The 21424-nt window shown below is 44.4% G+C and overlaps 1 protein-coding gene across 1 annotated transcript in view; it reads left to right on the top strand.

The window, feature by feature from the left end:
- The window catches only part of LOC134746518 (serine/threonine-protein kinase mTOR-like), an 83707-nt gene that overhangs the window by 1863 nt on the left and 60420 nt on the right, over positions 1–21424 (top strand). Inside the window, exons 3-13 of the mRNA XM_063680932.1 lie at positions 117–2704; positions 2905–3077; positions 3391–3542; positions 4904–5037; positions 5123–7009; positions 7304–7519; positions 9717–9902; positions 10355–10534; positions 16674–16811; positions 17140–17316; positions 18020–20704. Of these exons, the coding sequence (XP_063537002.1) occupies positions 117–2704; positions 2905–3077; positions 3391–3542; positions 4904–5037; positions 5123–7009; positions 7304–7519; positions 9717–9902; positions 10355–10534; positions 16674–16811; positions 17140–17316; positions 18020–18493 (6305 nt within the window). The 3' untranslated portion in view covers positions 18494–20704. The remainder of the gene's footprint in view (positions 1–116; positions 2705–2904; positions 3078–3390; positions 3543–4903; positions 5038–5122; positions 7010–7303; positions 7520–9716; positions 9903–10354; positions 10535–16673; positions 16812–17139; positions 17317–18019; positions 20705–21424) is intronic.

Consider the following 21424-nt stretch of genomic DNA (forward strand, 5'->3'; position numbering starts at 1 on the left):
TTTTTTTTCCATTTTCATGCTCATGTCAAATATTGGTCATAAAATCTTCTAAAAAAATAAAATAAAAATAGATGTTGTTTTGGTGATCTTGAAGTTTATTTCTAATTTTGTTACAGATGTAATGGCGCAGCGCATGCTTAAAACTCAGGGAGTACCTCAGATTTTGCTTATAATAATTCCTCGATTGGCTGCATTCAACAAGGAATATTTCTTAAAGAAGTACTTTAGTACTACTATGAACTACTTGCTGGCATCTCTGTCGACTCTCCGCAGTCGCGAGAGAGACAGAAACATGGCCTTCACTACCATTGGCCTTGTGGCTGCTGCTATTGGTAGCGAAATCAAAGCCTACATTCCCAGGATTATGGATGTGATCAAACAAGCTCTTCCTGTGAGAGACTCACAGAGTAAGAGAAGGATGTACATAGACCCCTCAATCTTTGCATGCATTGCTTTACTGGGCAGTGCTGTAAAAGATTTAGTAGTAAATGACATCAGAGAGTTACTGGACGCCATGTTTACTACTGGACTCAGTCCATCATTGACCATCTGTTTGAAAGAACTTAGTGAAAATCTTCCAGTCCTCAGGGGAGAAATATCGGAAGGTTTGCTAAATATGTTGTCACTGGTACTAAGAAATAAGCCCTTCTTGCATCCAGGCATACCAAGAAGCCTAGAACAGCAGATGAGCACCATGAGTATGGGCACAGAACCTCAGGACACCGCTAGCATTGTTCTAGCTTTGAGAACACTCGGCACATTTCAATTTGAGGGACAACATAGTTTGTTGACTTTTGTGAGGCGCTGTGCTGATCATTTCCTTCAAAGTGATCAGCAAGAAGTCAGATTGGAAGCTGTCAAAACTGCCGCAAAACTGCTTGCCGATGCAACAGTGAGAAATTTGAAAACACCATCACGCACACTCACCATACTTACTGCCGAAGTTGTAGGGAAGTTGCTAGTAGTATCAGTGACAGATCCAGATTATGAAGTGCGTTATTGGGTCCTGGAATCACTGAATGAAATTTTCGACTCTCACTTGGCTCAAATAGAAAATCTGAATTTCTTATTCATTGCTATGAATGATGAACAACTGGAGATACGAGAGCTAGCTATCTGCTCCGTAGGCCGGCTGAGCACGGTCAACCCCGCTTACGTGATGCCTGGACTGAGAAAGACTTTGATACAGTTCCTCACTGAGCTGGAACACTCGGGTATGAGCAGGAACAAAGAGCAGGCAGCTAGAATGTTAGACAACCTGATCAGGCATGCTCCAAGGCTCGTAAGGCCCTATATGGAAACAATCCTCAATGTTCTTGTGCCCAAATTAAAGGAATCTGAAGCAAATCCCGGAGTCGTAATCAGCGTACTGAAGGCTGTTGGAGATTTGGCTGATGTCAATGGAGACAATAGCGGACTTAAGAAATGCTTGCCAGAGCTATTAGCTATCCTCCTGGAACTGCTATCTGATGCTAGCGCGACTGACAAGAGAAGCGTCGCCCTTTGGGCTTTTGGCCAACTGATCAGTGCTACTGGATATGTCGTAGTTCCATACACGGAATATCCAAATCTCATGGATGTCCTTTTAAACTTTTTGAAAACGGAGCAGCAACCAAAAGACAGGAGAGAAACTATTCGCGTCCTTGGACTACTGGGCGCTTTAGACCCATACAAGCATAAACTGACGCGGGGCTTACTCAATGGACAGCCAGACTCTAGTCTAGTTCCAGTAGCCGATAGCAAGGCTGACGAGAATAATTTTGACATGACTACAAGCGAGATGCTCGTGAACATGTCCTCGCCTGTACTTGATGAGTATTATCCTGCTATTGTAATATCCACCTTAATGAGAATCCTTAGAGATCCAACACTTCAACAGCACCATACAAGTGTTGTTCAAGCGGTGACTTTCATCTTCGAATCACTGGGCATAAAGTGCGTTCCATACATATCCCGCGTCATGCCAAGTTTGCTCTACGTCGCTCGAGCGGCGGATACGAATTTCCGGGAATTTCTGTTCACTCAACTAGCGAGACTTATCGCTATCGTCAAGCAACACATTCGCAATTATCTGGACAAAATCTTTGACTTGATTAAGGAATTCTGGACTCCTAACAGTCCATTGCAACCAACACTTATATTGCTGGTGGAACACATAGCTGTAGCGTTGGGATCTGAATTCAAAGTCTACCTGCCTCAGTTGATGCCTCAAATCCTACGTGTTTTGGCTCACGACACAAGCAAGGATAGAATGGTTACTGAGAAACTGTTGTTTGCATTGCAGAAGTTCGAAGACAACTTAGACGATTACATGCATCTAGTCATTCCATCTATTGTGAAACTTTTCGATGCTACTGATTGTCCTATTTCAGTCGCAAAAGTGGCCATGGAGACAGTGGATTATCTCTCAGATTCTTTGAACTATAATGAGTTGGTGTCTAGGATTATCCATCCGTTAGTGAGAAGCATGGATATCTGCGCTCCGCTACGGCCTACTGCTATGGACACGCTTTGCGCTCTAATAGTGCAACTAGGCCGAAAGTACTTGGATTTTATACCACTGGTGCAGAAGATAGTGACTAAGCATAGAATACAGCATCAGAACTATGAGCTCCTGATGTCGAAGCTTCAGTCTAATTCGTCATTGTCCGTTGACGAGTTCTTGCAGAGTACGAGAAGGAAGCCAAGGAATAATAATCAAGAGGTAAATAACTGTTGGTTATTTCATTCCCTGTGCCATGGTTTAGGTTTTTGCTGATTGTTTATAGTACTTTTCTTACATAATTTCGTACAATATTATAAACATCTAAACATCCGTTGGCTAGTCGTGAATTAACCAATTTTGAATTTACTTTAAATTTTTAGCTCAAATAATGTGTATTGCAAAACAATTTTTTCTTGCAGGCGCGTATCGTGGTGTGCGACACATCGTCATCTATCCGAAAGCTATTCGTGAATGCTCACAACTTGAAGCTGGCGTGGACCGTGAGCAGCCGCGTGTCCAAAGACGACTGGCTGGAGTGGCTCCGGCGGTTCAGCATCGGCCTGCTCACCGAGTCCCACAGCCCCGCGCTCAGGTAATAGTGAACCCGACCTGTAGCTGGCGTGAACCGTGATAAAAATAAGGCAATTTTTGCGGGTTTAATAGCCCTGCTAAATTAACTCCCTATAATGAGGTGCTCAAAGGTCAAAAATCATGGTGGTCAAAGTTGGAATAAAGAAATGGTATGATTTCAAAAGACGCGCTGTTGTTTTACGCATGCCAGCAAATATATTGCTGTTCATAAAGTGATCATTATGTCTAATTTACAAGTGGACGATATTTTGTATTTTCCTCATCAAAATGTATCGCTGTAAAGATTTGAACAAGTCGTCTTCCTCCATGCACAGGGCGTGCCTGGCGCTAGCGCACAACTACTCGCAGCTGCTGCGCGACCTGTTCAACGCGGCCTTCGTGTCGTGCTGGACGGAGCTGGAGGCCCCGGCGCGCGCCGAGCTGCAGCGCGCGCTGGAGCAGGCGCTCACGGCGCCCGACGCGCCAGGTCATTTGTTCAACTAAATCCTTTCAGGCGGCCAGAAATACGTACTGCGCTATTTTTTGGTTTACGAACACGCGCTGACAACATGGGGTCAGTTTCTCATAAGCTTGCAAATTACGAGATAACTTGTAAAAATAATTTTTTTATAGTACCACCGTATGTACCATACCGTTTTTCATATTATTATTATGTTCGTCCTTTACATAATCTCGGGACCATGGGGTCCCGGACATTTGGAAGGCGTGCGTGGGGCCGAAGCCAACACGCAGAGGCCCCTTGTAAAAAGACAATTTACTCTAAAAGGTGATGTGACACCAACCGACGATTATCCCTGTATGCACTATAGTAGTGCACCCAAGGACAAGCCCCGGTTAGTGCAGGACTATTGCAATGATAAGAAACAAAATAAACTAGACTATTGTGTTGAGATGTTAGTGTACTGGTTACCGGGTCTATGGAAATACTATGGCACCTGCCCCAATCTATGTTTAAAAACACGAAAAAAATGGACAGGTGGTGACTCGCCAACTCACAATATGGGTCCCCGAAAACGGCCGCTCGCACGGAGCGACAAGGGGACAACATCGCGTGAGTGGCTCAGGGTGTGGAGAGGTGTGCACCGCTTTCTACCCAGTGGCTGTAAACACTCACAGCCACTGTGCCAACTCGCGTCTTATGCATATTTTACTTCCACCCTGCGAGCATATAGCTCTGACACCCCACTCTGGACGGCCGGTAAAGGCAAGCCAGAGGTGAGAGTCCTGCGGCCCCTGCTCAGTGTTCACTCCAGCCGGCCAATGAAGGCAAGCCGGAGGGAGGGGCCTGACCGACTCTCGGGGGTATGGGACCCAAGGGACGTCACTTCCCATTCAGCTCGCCACAAGCTGCCCTGGGGGCTTATTATTATTATTATTTGTAATGCAGGCAGGCAGTTTAAACAACTGATAATGCCTGTATCCAGAGTCATAAAGCAAGTTCTCAGTGTTGAGTAGAATTTGCTTTGTGCTTATCTAATTTATTCTTAAACTCATTGACACTTTGGGCCGCTACTACATCCCCTGGGAGTTTGTTCCAAGCGTTGACCACTCTGTTGCTAAAGAAGTGTCTATGAGGATTATTGTAGGACCTGTGAGACACCAGCTTATACTGATGACCTCTCAGACGGTTGTTACTATTGCGTTCTAGCATCTTATGGAAATCTTTAAGGTCGTAGTGTTCACACACACACACACTCACACACTTCATGGTACACTTTCAGATGGACTTTTTGAATGGGTTTGTTGGAGTGGACAGGGTGATTGTATATCGATAATTAAGTACTACTCTAGATATACTATAAGTAATAGCCATAATTTTGTAAACAGAATTGGCGCACACCGTATTGAATCTGGCTGAATTTATGGAGCACTGCGACGCAGGTGCATTACCCATATCCACGCACTTGCTGGGGGAGAGGGCCATGCATTGCCGCGCCTACGCAAAAGCCTTGCACTATAAGGTAAGCAAACAATTAATTAAGTCTTCACTTAATTTTCTGCTTGACAAAAACATCGATAACCATTCTCAATTTACTTTTCTCTCAGGAAGAAGAATTCCGCAGCGGCGCAACATCTCTTGTGGTAGAAGCGCTGATCCATATCAACAATAAACTACAACAGAAAGAGGCGGCGGAGGGCCTCCTCGAGCGAGTGATGGCGAAGCGCGAGGACGGCGACACGCGGCTGCAGGTGCAGGTGCGCTGGTACGAGAAGCTGCACAACTGGGAGAAGGCCTTAAACCTCTACGGAGAGAAGCTCTCCCACGACGCAAACGATATGGAGGCGTACCTCGGTGAACTCCGCTGCTTCGAGGCTCTAGGAGAATGGGTCAAACTATTCAACACTGTCTCTAAGAGGTGGCCTCAAATGAGCAATGATGAGAAATTCAAAGCTGCGAGACTGGCCGCCGCTGCCGCCTGGGGACTTAACGAGTGGGACTCGATGGCGAAATATGTCAGTTTCCTTCCGGAAAATACTCAAGATGGAGCTTTCTACAGAGCAGTGCTCGCCATACATGACGGCGAATTTGATATTTCTAAACAGTTCATAGATCAAGCCAGAACTTTACTTGATTCAGAATTGACGGCCGTTGCAGGGGAAAGCTACCAGAGAGCCTATGGAGCGCTGGTCAACGCGCAACTCCTAGCTGAATTAGAAGAAGTTATTACTTACAAGCTGATAAATGAGAGAAGAGACACGATTCGCCAAGCGTGGTGGACGAGATTGCAGGGCGGACAGAGGCTAGTCGAAGACTGGAGGAAGATCCTGCAAGTGCGTGGCTTGGTATTGACTCCCCATGAAGACATGGCTACTTGGCTGAAATTCGCCTCACTATGCCGTAAGAGTGGTGCTCCTAGACAAGCGCATAGGACTCTAGTCATGTTATTAGGAACAGATCCAAGTAAAAACACAGAAATGCCGCTCCCTACTCACGAACCCCGCCTCACGCTCGCTTACGCTAAGCATCTCTGGGTAGCCGGTGACAAGCAACTAGCCTACAACCAGTTACAACGCTATGTGGAATCTGCTGAATCCGGAGACCCCGACAACAGTCGGCTTCTAGCCCGTTGCCATTTGAAACTAGGAGCCTGGTGTGAATCTTTACTAGGCATCAATGAGACATCCATTCCAGAAATCCTTGGGAATTACTCCTCAGCGACACAGTTGTCTCCCGACTGGTACAAAGCTTGGCACGCCTGGGCTTACATGAATTTCGAAAGCGTTCTCTTCCACAAACACCAAGATCCTAACCCTGAAAACGCTCAAAGCGTCGACAAGAAAGACCCAGAATTCGTCGAACAGTACACAGTACCAGCCGTGGATGGTTTCTTTAAATCTATCAATCTTTCTCACGGAAGCTCTCTACAGGACACGCTCAGATTGCTAACTCTATGGTTTGACTACGGTCATCACCCGGCCGTCCATGAGGCCCTCGTCGATGGTATTCGAACCATCGAAATAAACGTGTGGCTGCAAGTGATACCCCAGTTGATCGCCAGAATCGATACCCCTCGCGCTTTAGTCGGCAAGCTGATTCATTCTTTGCTAATCGATATTGGAAAATCGCATCCGCAAGCGTTAGTCTATCCTTTGACGGTGGCATCTAAATCTTCCTTCATAGCTCGGAAGAACGCCGCCAACCAGATATTAAAATCAATGTGTACTCATTCCAGTAACTTGGTGAACCAGGCAGCTATGATATCTGAAGAGTTGATTAGGGTGGCTATTCTGTGGCACGAGCAATGGCATGAAGCATTGGAAGAGGCTTCTAGATTGTACTTTAGCGAGCACGACGTTAAAGCCATGTTTAAGACTATGGAACCTTTGCACGCTATGTTGGAGAGAGGGCCGCAGACCACTAAGGAGGTGTCCTTCACCCAGGCTTATGGAAGAGATTTGAACGAGGCGCAGGAATGGTGCAATAGGTTCAAGGTATGTCGTTTCATTTATCAATTTTTCCTTTTTTCTACATGAAGAATCTTAAACTAATTAAACACTCATTAAATTAATTAAAGACAGACCTACGGTTTGAATAAAAAAAAAGTTTCACTAACAAATTTTAAGAAATAGTCCTAGATCTTAATCCCTTTTGTCCCATCAGGGATCAAAATATGCCAGTCATAAAACGACCTTGGTATTTTAAATTGAAAATTATATTTTGATTATCATTGCTGACTCGATATCGTAGCCGTGGGACTCAGGGAGTTAATACTGTTATCTGTGCAGGAAACAAACGCGGTCCGCGACTTAAACCAAGCGTGGGACCTGTACTACCACGTGTTCCGGCGCATCAGCCGGCAGCTGCCGCAGCTGACGTCGCTGGAGCTGCAGTACGTCAGCCCGCGCCTGCTCAACTGCCGCGACCTGGAGCTGGCCGTGCCGGGCTCGTACGTGCCCGACCTGCCGCTCATCCGCATCGCGCACATACAGAGCAGCCTGCAGGTGGGTACAGCTGACGTGGCCGGGGCTTCAGTACAGCCCGCACCTGCTCAACTGCCGCGACCTGGAGCTGGCCGTGCCGGGCTCGTACGTGCCCGACCTGCCGCTCATCCGCATCGCGCACATACAGAGCAGCCTGCAGGTGGGTACAGCTGACGTGGCCGGGGCTTCAGTACAGCCCGCACCTGCTCAACTGCCGCGACCTGGAGCTGGCCGTGCCGGGCTCGTACGTGCCCGACCTGCCGCTCATCCGCATCGCGCACATACAGAGCAGCCTGCAGGTGGGTACAGCTGACGTGGCCGGGGCTTCAGTACAGCCCGCACCTGCTCAACTGCCGCGACCTGGAGCTGGCCGTGCCGGGCTCGTACGTGCCCGACCTGCCGCTCATCCGCATCGCGCACATACAGAGCAGCCTGCAGGTGGGTACAGCTGACGTGGCCGGGGCTTCAGTACAGCCCGCACCTGCTCAACTGCCGCGACCTGGAGCTGGCCGTGCCGGGCTCGTACGTGCCCGACCTGCCGCTCATCCGCATCGCGCACATACAGAGCAGCCTGCAGGTGGGTACAGCTGACGTGGCCGGGGCTTCAGTACAGCCCGCACCTGCTCAACTGCCGCGACCTGGAGCTGGCCGTGCCGGGCTCGTACGTGCCCGACCTGCCGCTCATCCGCATCGCGCACATACAGAGCAGCCTGCAGGTGGGTACAGCTGACGTGGCCGGGGCTTCAGTACAGCCCGCACCTGCTCAACTGCCGCGACCTGGAGCTGGCCGTGCCGGGCTCGTACGTGCCCGACCTGCCGCTCATCCGCATCGCGCACATACAGAGCAGCCTGCAGGTGGGTACAGCTGACGTGGCCGGGGCTTCAGTACAGCCCGCACCTGCTCAACTGCCGCGACCTGGAGCTGGCCGTGCCGGGCTCGTACGTGCCCGACCTGCCGCTCATCCGCATCGCGCACATACAGAGCAGCCTGCAGGTGGGTACAGCTGACGTGGCCGGGGCTTCAGTACAGCCCGCACCTGCTCAACTGCCGCGACCTGGAGCTGGCCGTGCCGGGCTCGTACGTGCCCGACCTGCCGCTCATCCGCATCGCGCACATACAGAGCAGCCTGCAGGTGGGTACAGCTGACGTGGCCGGGGCTTCAGTACAGCCCGCACCTGCTCAACTGCCGCGACCTGGAGCTGGCCGTGCCGGGCTCGTACGTGCCCGACCTGCCGCTCATCCGCATCGCGCACATACAGAGCAGCCTGCAGGTGGGTACAGCTGACGTGGCCGGGGCTTCAGTACAGCCCGCACCTGCTCAACTGCCGCGACCTGGAGCTGGCCGTGCCGGGCTCGTACGTGCCCGACCTGCCGCTCATCCGCATCGCGCACATACAGAGCAGCCTGCAGGTGGGTACAGCTGACGTGGCCGGGGCTTCAGTACAGCCCGCACCTGCTCAACTGCCGCGACCTGGAGCTGGCCGTGCCGGGCTCGTACGTGCCCGACCTGCCGCTCATCCGCATCGCGCACATACAGAGCAGCCTGCAGGTGGGTACAGCTGACGTGGCCGGGGCTTCAGTACAGCCCGCACCTGCTCAACTGCCGCGGCCTGGAGCTGGCCGTGCCGGGCTCGTACGTGCCCGACCTGCCGCTCATCCGCATCGCGCACATACAGAGCAGCCTGCAGGTGGGTACAGCTGACGTGGCCGGGGCTTCAGTACAGCCCGCACCTGCTCAACTGCCGCGACCTGGAGCTGGCCGTGCCGGGCTCGTACGTGCCCGACCTGCCGCTCATCCGCATCGCGCACATACAGAGCAGCCTGCAGGTGGGTACAGCTGACGTGGCCGGGGCTTCAGTACAGCCCGCACCTGCTCAACTGCCGCGACCTGGAGCTGGCCGTGCCGGGCTCGTACGTGCCCGACCTGCCGCTCATCCGCATCGCGCACATACAGAGCAGCCTGCAGGTGGGTACAGCTGACGTGGCCGGGGCTTCAGTACAGCCCGCACCTGCTCAACTGCCGCGACCTGGAGCTGGCCGTGCCGGGCTCGTACGTGCCCGACCTGCCGCTCATCCGCATCGCGCACATACAGAGCAGCCTGCAGGTGGGTACAGCTGACGTGGCCGGGGCTTTGCACACCAATCCCATATCACCAGTTTTAAGGGGTGCTTTTTACGCTTCTTAAATACTTAAACTTAACTAATGTGTTTCCTCAGGTCATAACCTCAAAGCAGCGTCCGCGCCGCCTCTGCGTGCGCGGTTCTAACGGCAAAGACTACATGTTCCTACTGAAGGGCCACGAGGACCTGCGGCAAGACGAGCGCGTCATGCAGCTGTTCGGGCTCGTCAACACCTTGCTGCAGGCCGACCCGCACACCTTCCGGCGCGACCTCAACATACAGGTACATACTTGCACCACGCTGTGAAATATTTACGACAGGGATGGAACAATTGATTATTGAATGTCAGAGAGTATTGGTTTCTTGTACTGTCATGTTGCATTGTGGGATTCAATAAATCTATACTCGTCAAATGGAATCTAGCATGTTTGGGACATTGCCGTTTTTTTAGGTCGATGTATGTGAATTTATGGTTATCATTATATAGTTTGTTTTTCCATAGTAAAAATAGCTAAACTTTCCAATCAGCATTTCGTGGTGGACGCAATTATATTTCTGTGGCCCTAGTGAAAAAGGGTACAGGTCTCGGACAGCGCAGTTGTAAAAGGGCGTAAGTTGCACCTAACACTTATGCCCTTTTAGATCTAAGTTTCGCGAAACTTGTACCCTTTTTCACTAGGACCACAGATTTGGTCGATAGATCACATGAATTGACCGTTTCATTTTTTCAACAGAGATACGCCGTGATCCCACTGTCGACTAACTCCGGCCTCATAGGCTGGGTGCCTCACTGCGACACTCTACACTCTCTCATCCGCGACTACCGCGAGAAGAGAAAGTGCCTTCTCAACATCGAGCACAGGATCATGCAGCGTATGGCCTCGGATCTGGAGAAACTCATGCTCATGCAGAAGGTAATGTTGTGTAGATATATGTGACCTGTCTGTCGACTATAACTCCGGCCTCATACTGCGATACTCTACACTCCCTCATCCGCGACTATCGCGAGAAAAGGAAATGCTTGCTTAACATCGAGCACCGGATCATGCAGCGTATGGCCTCGGACCTGGAGAAACTGATGCTCATGCAGAAGGTAATGAATATTATAATTTGTGGTGGGCTAATGAGCGGGTGCTTTAGTGATTTTGGGAAAATTCGTTGAGAAAACTATACTTTCTATCTCTGCCTTATGTTGCCATTTTATATGTGTACAATATATTGTATATTTATTTGTGTATTAGGTTTTGTTTTAATACTTATGGTATAAGTAGTATGTGTATTTGTGTTTTATAGTCTCCATATTTAGCTCCTTGCACTATCTGTTGACTTTTGTATGAGTTTTGAATTTCCTGCTACCCAAAGGTTGTCTGGAAGAGATCTCTTATTAGCGATAAGATCGCCTGTTGTTACCTGGTTCTATTTTCCTTTAAAATTGCTTTGTAGTTTTACATGTATGTAAAATGTATAATGATTGGTGTATTAAATAATATTTACTCACATTGGTATATCTAAGACAAAATAATACTTCAACACTGAGCAAGGAGTTGAACGGATGTTAACATACAGGTTGTCTCTGATGATCACAGAAGTGAATTCTTCCTTTACAAACTAAATAAAAGGAAGACCAAAAGGTAGGTTATACTTATAAATTTTATAAGCGCTACTTTTCGCAACTCGAAGTCTACCATGCATCTACGATGGCACTTACTCAATTCGTCTAAAATGTCTAGCGGCCCTTTTTTGACGGGATGTGAGCAGGAGCAGGAAGATTCCATGAGTCCATTGAGTTGTGCCAGGAATTCAGCTACTTCAAAGCAATTTCGAATGCCATGGGCTGCCTGTTTTATCTTCACGGTGATGTGTAAGGTAATGGCTATGGAAATACGCAAATCCATTATTACCTCGTCCTGGACTCTCCGTAGGCGCACTGCAATCAGTAAAGGTACTAGAATGAAATGGCTTGCACCTTAGGTACACATTGTTTTTTCATAGGAAAATGATCCTGAGTAATTTTGGGCCTGAACCTGATGAGTTATAATTTATTTTATTGAGAAAAATCGTATATATATATATATTGTATAAGTATGAATATTGTATGCTTGTCCATTAGTTCTTTTTGCGTTAAGTACATGATTTATTTATTAACAGTTTCATCATACTTTTTTATTCAGGTACCTATATTTTTATTTGTATTTTGTTTCTCAAGTTTAAAACCACCACAAAATGGTTTAAAGGTTATATGGAATTAAAATATATATAGGTATAATTAATTTAATATAACTTGTGAAAAATTCAGTCTGGTGCTCGTATATATCTCCGTCTTGAACATCTTCAAATTCGTATTTCCTACATGCCTGCCTGTACATACCTGATTATATTCGTATTATATCCTCCACATATATTTGTATAAAAACTAGCTACCCGCCCCGGCTTCGCACGGGTAGTTCAACAAATTTACACAAATCCTTTACAAATTATACATATAAACCTTCCTCTTGAATCACTATCTATTTAAAAAAAAGCATCAAAATCCGTTGCGTAGTTTTAAAGATCTAAGCATACATGGGGACAGACATACATACAGACAGCAGAAAGCGACTTTGTTTTATACTATGTAGTGATGATAACCCATCAGTTGTTATGCCAAAATCTATATTTTTATTTTTGCTACCCTTTCTATTTCAAGCAAGAATCAAATAAAATAGAAATAGCGTAATAATACAGCGTACTGTCCCTATGTGAAAAAAAATCCTGCCTACATATCTTTGATTTAGCTTATCAAATGCACATTCTTTTTTTAGTAACATGTTAAAAACTTGATATTAGGTGATTATAATGAATCGATGTTGATACTGTATGCCTCTCTCAAACTTTCAGAGAAATGGCCATGTGTATCTACTCCATACAAATGTTCGCAAAAAGTGTTGTACTCATTTTAATTTCTATTCAATATGATACCGAGTGAAAGGCATTTCAAGCCAAAACAGTGTTTGATATGCATATGCAAAGCTGCAGTTGTTATTTTCCGTCAAGTGCATACAAAACCGGAACACCGGACCCGAAACAGGATTCTAAATTTTAAAAATTGTAATTTAGAGCTACTATTACAACATAACTTTGCTGCCTAGCGAAATCCACAATTCTTCAGCTCAACGCCGCAACGAAGATAATTTCCTATATACCGATTCCAAAACGGGTTTGAATATTTATCATTTAAAATCTGCCCAATATCCAGGATGTTTTTAAGTCATATTTTGGGAGGATTTAAAGGTCATACTGAGCAACTTTTACTATGGAACCAAAACCGAAATCGCGAAAAAAATTGTCTGTTTCATATATTTTGGCTGATCGGATGTCGTCGATGTTTTCTATGGGGTAGACAAATTATTTGTCACGATTTCGGGGTTGGTCCCACAATAAAAGCTGCTCAGTTTGACCTCACACTCGTCTCGCAAAAATGTTGAAATACACCCTGTTATTATCATTGTTTTGAGAGTCGTGATTTTAAATGGTCGTCTAGACTAGTCTGAATAGGCTAGCCAGACTTTATGTGTTTGTTCACGCTAGAGAAAAAGCGTTTTACACGTGGATTTCAAACGATAATAGGTACATATTCCGAGCTGGTGAGGTGAATGTAAGTTAACTGATAGTGGTTGTCTATGGGGGGTCGGTTTCAGACCACAGAGGAAGAGAGGAAGAAAGTCATCTACAATATGGAGCACAGAATCATGCTATCGATGGCGCCGGACTACGAGAAACTCATGCCCATGAATAAGGTGATTTTTTATGACCAGAGATCGAATTATTGACGACATTATTCGCAGTAATGTAGACGTGACTCCAAAGATACACGTATCACGAAAATTACACGTATCATTGCGTCCCTCCCTAAGGAATTAAACGTTCTCATTTTTAGGGTTCCGTACCCAAAGGGTAAAAACGGGACCCTATAACTAAGACTCCGCTGTCTGTCTGTCTGTCACCAGGCTGTATCTCATGAACTGTGAAAGCTAGACAGTTGAAATTTCCACAGATGATGTATTTCCGTTGCCGCTACAATAAGAAATACCAAAAATACGGAACCCCTAGGTGGGCGAGTCCGACTCGCACTTGTCCGGTTTTTAATCAGTGTCAATATATTTTTGACGTAAAAAGAAATAGACTAACCACAGAAAATTTAGAAAAATCTACTGATTCTTTTCTTTAATAAACCTACAATGTAACAAAATGCTTAAAATCTTGCTAAGATGAAATCATTTTACGGTTTAGACACTTGTTTTAGTCACTCGCGCGACATGCATGCATGGGTACGCAACACACGGTCGTCGTGAACGCTGCTCGCACTATTAGTGCTTGAGAAAGGAGACCTAGGCTCTCCGAAACATGTCGCGCGAGTGACTAAAACAAGTGAGTCTAAACCGTAAAATGATTTAATATTAGTATGTCTCACAACAGTTTAAATTCAATCTTGCTAAGAATCGAAATTTCAGGTAAGAAATTTGGTAATTATTTTTTTACCACCGATTTTTGACTCATGTCTAGTTGTCTACATTATTGCGAGTATAATGACGCTAGGAATCTGATACCTATTTATACCTATACAAACAAACAAGCGAGCAGCTTGCATGTTGCAGTAACCGAGGTGGCGAAACTGTAAATGTCAGGATTCGTTACGTTGACAGCTAAGATAAATGCACGTAATTCGCCGGCGATGCAGTGCGTTCTTGGGAGCTTCTGTCTTCTGCAGCTTCATTCAAGGAAAAACTCAGGGTTGTGGTTTGCTGTTTCTGCGTCATTTACAGTGGTTTATGTAATTGTTTATTAGTTTGAATATTTGTGTATCCATATATACGAGTACTACGTGTTTGATAAACATTAAATATTTACTACCTATTATTTATTTGTTTTTATTCAAATTATACTTATGTTAGTCAATTAAAATCTGGCAAAAAAGAGTAGAAATTAAAAAGTGGCAACACTATAGTGTCGTCCCGTTTTTCTTAAATTGATTTGAAAGGGACGACACTACAGTGTTGCCACTTTTTAATTTCTACTCTTTTTTGCCAGACTGTATGTGTTTGAAATTGTGGACTCTATTTCTTTCCTATTTATATTATTCACTCTGGCCATTATTTTCTTATAGCCTTCTAAATTCTTATCAAAGCCTTTCAGGGGCCCATGTCACAGACGGCAATATTAACTGTTAAAATTGTTAAATCGTATGGGTTTCTAAGGGAAGTGACATGATTTTTGTGACATTATTTTCTCTTCTCTCCATCAAATACCTGTACTTTTTGGTACTTTAAGTTTCAGGACTTTCAGGGTCCATTAATACAAATAGGTACATATTTACATAAGTATGCAGTATTTCTATGCATATATAGGTACGCCCTAATCTGTTCTGTGACTGCAAAAAAATCGCGTCGTTAAATTTTATGAAAAAACTGTGTAGATAAGAATTTTAAATATTAAATGTCTCTTTTTAAGTGTAAGTTGTCTCTTTTCTTGTGTAAGTTGTCTCTTTTTAAGTGTAAGTTATCTCTTTTTGCCATACCACACCTCAGAATAAGAGTTCACACTATCTAACAGAACCGATGTTTGACAGCGGAAGGGCACGGGGCACATATAATTTTGTCCCTTCCTAATGCATTACACGTTCTCATTTTCATTCTGTAGACTGTGCGTTAATTACCTAGTCGGCTCATAAGTTCTGTCATATACATAGTATCAAATAAAATCAAAAGTTTAAGTTTATTCCGTATAATTTGTACAGCGTTTGAAAGCTTATAAACTAGAGAATCTAAATGTATAACATTTATTCAAAATGACCGCCATAATTATCTACACAGGCTTGAAGTCTTCGTGGCCAGTCGTCAATGGATTCACGCACCACTTTCATGTCGATATTGGCCACTGCCGTAGCAAGAGATTTTTTCAGCGAGTCTAGATTTGCATGAGGTTTTGAGCATACCTTTTCCTCTAAATACTGCCATATTTTATAGTCTAAAGGATTAAGATCTGGGCTAGAGGAGGGCCAATCTTCATGCCGTATAAAGTCGATTTTATTGGAGGCGAGCCAGGCTTGTGTAGACTTTGCCTTATGGGCTGGAGCAGAGTCCTGCTGGAAAACCCAATGCTGGTTTAGAAACATCGTATGGGATAGTGGTTTCACAATATTAGTCAACACCGTGTCTTGGTACACTTTGGCACTAGTTTTTACTCCTTTCTCACAAAAATGCATACTAGTGACGCCCGCATAAGAAACTCCCAGCCAAACCATCACAGATGAAGGGTGATGACCTCTTTGAATACGGGGAATGCTATTAGACGCTTCTTTACTATTGCGAGCGTACACTCTATCATTTTGTTTATTACAGTTTTCTTCTATGTCAAAAATTTTCTCGTCCGAAAACAGTATACAACGGTGCTTATTTTTAGCGTACTTCTTCAATAAAGCTTTAGATCTTTTAAGCCTTAAAGCTTTAAGCCGACCATTGAGAAGATGGCCAGTTTTTCGTTTATAAGCACGAAGTCTCAGGTCTTGATTAAGCACTCTTTTCACCGTGTTTTTGCTCAAACCCATCTGGAGGGCCATAACTTTTTGTTTCCTAGCGGGATTTCTGGCAATGCGTGCCCTAATTGCTTGTACAACCGCTGGAGTCCTAGCTGTACGCGGACGACCGCTTCTTTTCTTGTCATTTAAACTAGAGACCTCACTGTATCTTTCTATGGTACGATACACAAATCTTAGAGAGAATTTTAAATTTTCAAGTAGCTTAAAAATTTTAGTCGGCGAGTGACCACAACGATATAGTGCAATTATTGCGGTACGGCTATCTTTAAGCGTCCACTCCATGTTGAAGAAAACAGAAAATTGCAAAATTATACTACTCAAATATTTAATAAAGATTCGAAATTCAAATGCAGAACGGTTTTTGTTTTAGGAGTTCCAAATTTAAATTTTAAAGGCCAGTGACAGAACTTATGAGCCGACTAGGTAATGCTCGGAGCAGATGTGTTCTTCAAGCGTTTAAATGTAATTGTGTCCCACAGGTGGAAGTGTTCGAGCACGCACTAGAGCACACGGCGGGCGATGACCTCGCCAAGCTGCTGTGGCTGAAGAGCCCCTCGTCTGAAGTGTGGTTCGAGCGTCGCACCAACTACACGCGCTCGCTCGCCGTCATGAGCATGGTTAGTATAATTATCATACCATCGTTGGCAAAGTTTACTGATCATACGTAAGCCTTATTGAAAAGACATAAAGTTCAAATTCAACAATGGTCAGTGGTGGCTCTATTTGTACCAAATTCCGAATAATTCTATGTCTCAGCCACGAGAAACCGCTTAGAGCAAATAGCTTGACGCTTGAATTGACCTTGAGCCGATCCATGATTTAAAGGAGATAAGGGATTTGCTACTGCAGCAGACAATATCAAAAGCTGCAAACCGCTTAATTCCGACGAGAGGTTTGCGACTTTAGCCAATGATTTATATGTTACCAATATTATTTTGTTCTCAGGTGGGCTACATCCTCGGGCTGGGCGACCGGCACCCGTCCAACATCATGCTGGACCGCGTCACGGGCAAGTTCCTGCACATAGACTTCGGCGACTGCTTCGAGGTGGCCGTCACTCGCGACAAGTTTCCTGAGAAGATCCCCTTCCGGCTCACGAGGATGCTCATCAACGCCATGGAGGTAAGGGAATTGGACCATTAGACTGCCTTAGACAGGGCAATTTGATCATAAAGCTAAGGACTGCTAAGGCTAAGCTATGTACTGTTGACATACATACAAGCAAAACGTATACAGTGTGACTGAAAGAGTAACTAAACTACAGAATTGCATCTCGTTGGATTACGGGATTAACAAAGTTATTTGACAATATGTCGACGTGTCAATATGGTAAACGTTGTGTGTGGTTTTGTAAATTAAAATAAATTGTGACGTGTTTAATCAAAAGGTACCACATTGTCGCTTAACATAAGGACTAAAATTGCTTGTATCTTTATACGAAAAACCTGTCAGAGCGTCCTTATGGCAAGCGACAATGTGGTACCTTTTGCTTGAAAACGACACAATTAAAAACTGGCTCAAATTGTGTAAGTGAAACAAAAGTTTTTGTGTTTGAACCCTTTCTAGAGTTTTCTACGATCATCTTTGTTACTCGGTGATATTTTCCAATTTTCATTAGCAAAAATGTAACTGTATCCCTGTTATTTAAATAAATAAAATAAAATATCGTTTATTTCAAGCTCAGCCCATAATACAAATACATGACGACACAATGGCCTTATTTGTTCAGCCGTAATCCATCTATAATCAATCGCATCGTATTATACTCTGATCGACCGCTTTCGGACATATTGGGAAAGTTTTACAATAGCGCTATCGTCTTTAGGTAACGGGCATCGAAGGCACCTACCGGCGCACCTGCGAGTCCGTGATGGAGGTGCTGCACCGGCACAAGGACAGCGTGATGGCCGTGCTGGAGGCCTTCGTGTACGACCCGCTGCTGAACTGGCGGCTCATCGACGCCGGGCGCCGCTCGCGCGCCGACGACTCGCAGGAGTCCGGCTCGCCGCTGCTCGGCCGCAGCCGCAGCCGCAGCCGCGTCCCGGCCGCCCTGAACCTGAACCTGAACCTGAACCTGAACCTGAACCTGAGCGAGGCGCTAGACCCCCCGGCCGAGACTAACCTGAACAAACGAGCGCTCGGCATAGTCAACCGCGTCCGTGACAAGCTCACCGGCCGCGACTTCCCGCACATCGATGAAACGGTCTCGGTGCAGAAGCAGGTCGAGCTGCTGATTCAGCAGGCGACGAGCAATGAGAATCTGTGTCAGTGTTATATTGGATGGTGTCCGTTTTGGTAATGCCCATTGTGCCTGGAAATTATTAATCTCTTTTATTAGCTAAGCTTTAAGAAGTTATAGAATCGACCCGCTTCCGTTTTCCTATCACGTTCGCGGCCGAGAACCCGCTGAGCGAGCTAGATATTAAGTGGGAAAGTGTTAAAAACAATTTCGAGTTAAATCCCTCTCGCTTTTTTACTATTTATACTTTTTAAGCATTTAAAGTGAGATTGGGATTCGATGTAACCCTTTGCGTTACTAGCGGAGCGACTGAATATTCCTCCCTTAACTGGGCAAAGAAAGGGGTAACATGATTCACTCAGCTCTGCTTTGTATTCACAGATGTTTGGCCAACTATATCATATTGTTATATTATGTTCGTTTATTTCGATCTTGACGTCATTTATTAATGATGTAACTTTAACAGCTTATACGAAATAGATGTGCCTCTATACCAATGGTTGCCATTTCATGCCGAGGTTAAGGTTGAACTATTTAAGCCGAAGCGTTTTAATTCTCATATAATCTCACAAATGTCGGTCCCTTGAACAATTAACGTTAATAACAGAATGTAAAAAAAAGAATACGTGACTCAAGTCATTCGGCCACTGACATAATTCCATAGATACAAAATGTACAGTCGAGTTTACAAACATCTATACAAGCCACTGTTCCAAAATATATTTTTTCTACTCGTCGAGTATAATCTGTGTATTACAACTTCACATGCAACACTACAACCTTACTCTTTTCAACGTTGGATAGTCTATGGCACTTCCGACTCAAGCATAAGGATTTTATCGATACGGTTTAGTCAAGTATAAAAATTTTGAAAATATAACTTCATACATTTCGATAAAATATTTCTTGTTTAAGGAGACTCGATTCAATGCAAATTAGCCTACTTAAACACGCTGCGTCGCATCTGCTTTGTGATTGGTTGGCCAACAAAAACATTTTATTTTATGTTGGAGTAGAAACAATTGCTTCATAAGTCAGAAACGCGCATGTGACACCCTTCATATAGCAACATTCATACCCTACGAAAACCGCTTAGCGTTGCTTGTTAGTCTCCATAGGCTACGGTGGCCAAAATCGAGAAAAAAACTGTCTTAAAATTGAATTTAGCAAGGAGCAGGTACCAGGGCCTCATGAGTTACGAGGAGGTGTCGTTGACCAACCCGCCGGGGGCGCTAGGCCCGGCGGCCGGGCGCGTACGAGTATGAAGGTATCGCGGGCTGCGGCAGCTCGCGTATAGCTGTATACTTTTGGTTTGTTTACCTATATGATTCTACTAGTTGAAAGTATTATTTTTTTGTCTCGTAGAAAAAGTATTGTATACAATAGTGATATAATCAAGCTTTTCAATCTCGTACCTTAACTTAAGCAACTCAGCAAGCTTCGTTGCTTAAACACGGTACTCGACTGAAAAGCTCTCTATTATATCACGATTGTATAAAATACTATACATGCCTCTAAGCCATTGACAATAGGGTCGTGTAAAAATATTTTTGGAACATTGGCTTGTAAAGATGTTTGTGTAATCAATAGTACCTTATCGACCGAACGACAATATCACGCGTTTTTTACATTGTTTTAATAAAATCAATCAGTGGCGGCCAAATGGTTATCGACGAATAATCATTATAATTATTTTAGATGGCGATGATGACATCTTAATGTGGACCGCTGTTGAGTCACTAGGATAGATATACTAGAACAATGAAGGTTCTCAAATCTGTCTGAGCATGTACTCTAACGCCATGACAATAGAGTCGAGTTTAGATATTTTTAGCGCCTTGGCCGCTCTGATATATCTGATGGCGATTGTATGTATCTGTATGGACAATGCGTCACATGCGTTGGGGTAGGCAGGCACTGTCTCCATCGCTGCTGTAAAACACAATATTTAGTAAGTACCTTTTTTTTACAAATGTCTATGCATTTTTCTAATAGCCATAAAGTTAGTCGTTATCTTAGAATTAAGTGCAGCATCGTGTCGTGTAAATATCGTTAGATAATAATACTTTCTTTGTCATTATGAACGTATCCATATAAACGAACATTATCTAGTTAAAGCCGCATGACAGACAAATGTGAAGGCGGCTTAAGTGATCTTGTCAGCTGAAGATGATGGCGCCGCACGGTGCCATATTTTAGTGACTGTGTTGTCAGACGTTAATTCGTGTGTATAAATCGTATGCATTTGTTGTGATATTACATAGTTAATATGTAAATTGGGATATGATTAAATATGATATATGTTTAATAAATTTTATGAAACATTTTCATCTATTTTATTTTAATAGGGAAACGTCATTAAGTAGAAACCTAGTAAACGAGAGTGCCTAATTTTTAATTATTTTTGCAGTCACAGTTTTCAATTAAGAAGCCATTCATCCAATCATAGCGTAAGTATTGAAAAACCAAATTAGCTTAAACTCTATAGAGCTGAACAATTAATTATTCTGACCGACGATTCTTACTTATAAATAAATATAATTGTGCTATCAAGTTCGATAATATTAAAGGAACAAAGATTTCTTCAATCTTCAATGCTGTCTCAATGAGTGAATGTATTAACCCGATGCACTCCCGATCACGGCTGAGTACTGATACTGATTGGTTGCACGAGTTAGTCGAGTTATTGGATCAGGTTAGGTTTAAGTCAGTGTCATCTCCATAAAATTTATAACCTAAAATTGAGATGACATCTGTCAGCGTACCCTTCCTGTTTGAAAAATACTATAATGTCTATAATATAGAAACACTATTTCGGCCGTGGTACAGCAATGTGTGACCGCTGGGGATAACATCCTTAAGGCGTTGAATCACAACCAGTGACATGTAAATAATAAAGACTCTTAATGTATACATATTAAACTCTTTTTCCTCACATATTATTGTAGGTGGTGTTTTTTAACCAGCACTATTTCATAAATTGTGTTAGGT

This window comes from Cydia strobilella, chromosome 13, assembly GCF_947568885.1.
Source record: "Cydia strobilella chromosome 13, ilCydStro3.1, whole genome shotgun sequence".
In the NCBI taxonomy this organism is placed as follows: Eukaryota; Metazoa; Arthropoda; class Insecta; order Lepidoptera; family Tortricidae; genus Cydia; species Cydia strobilella.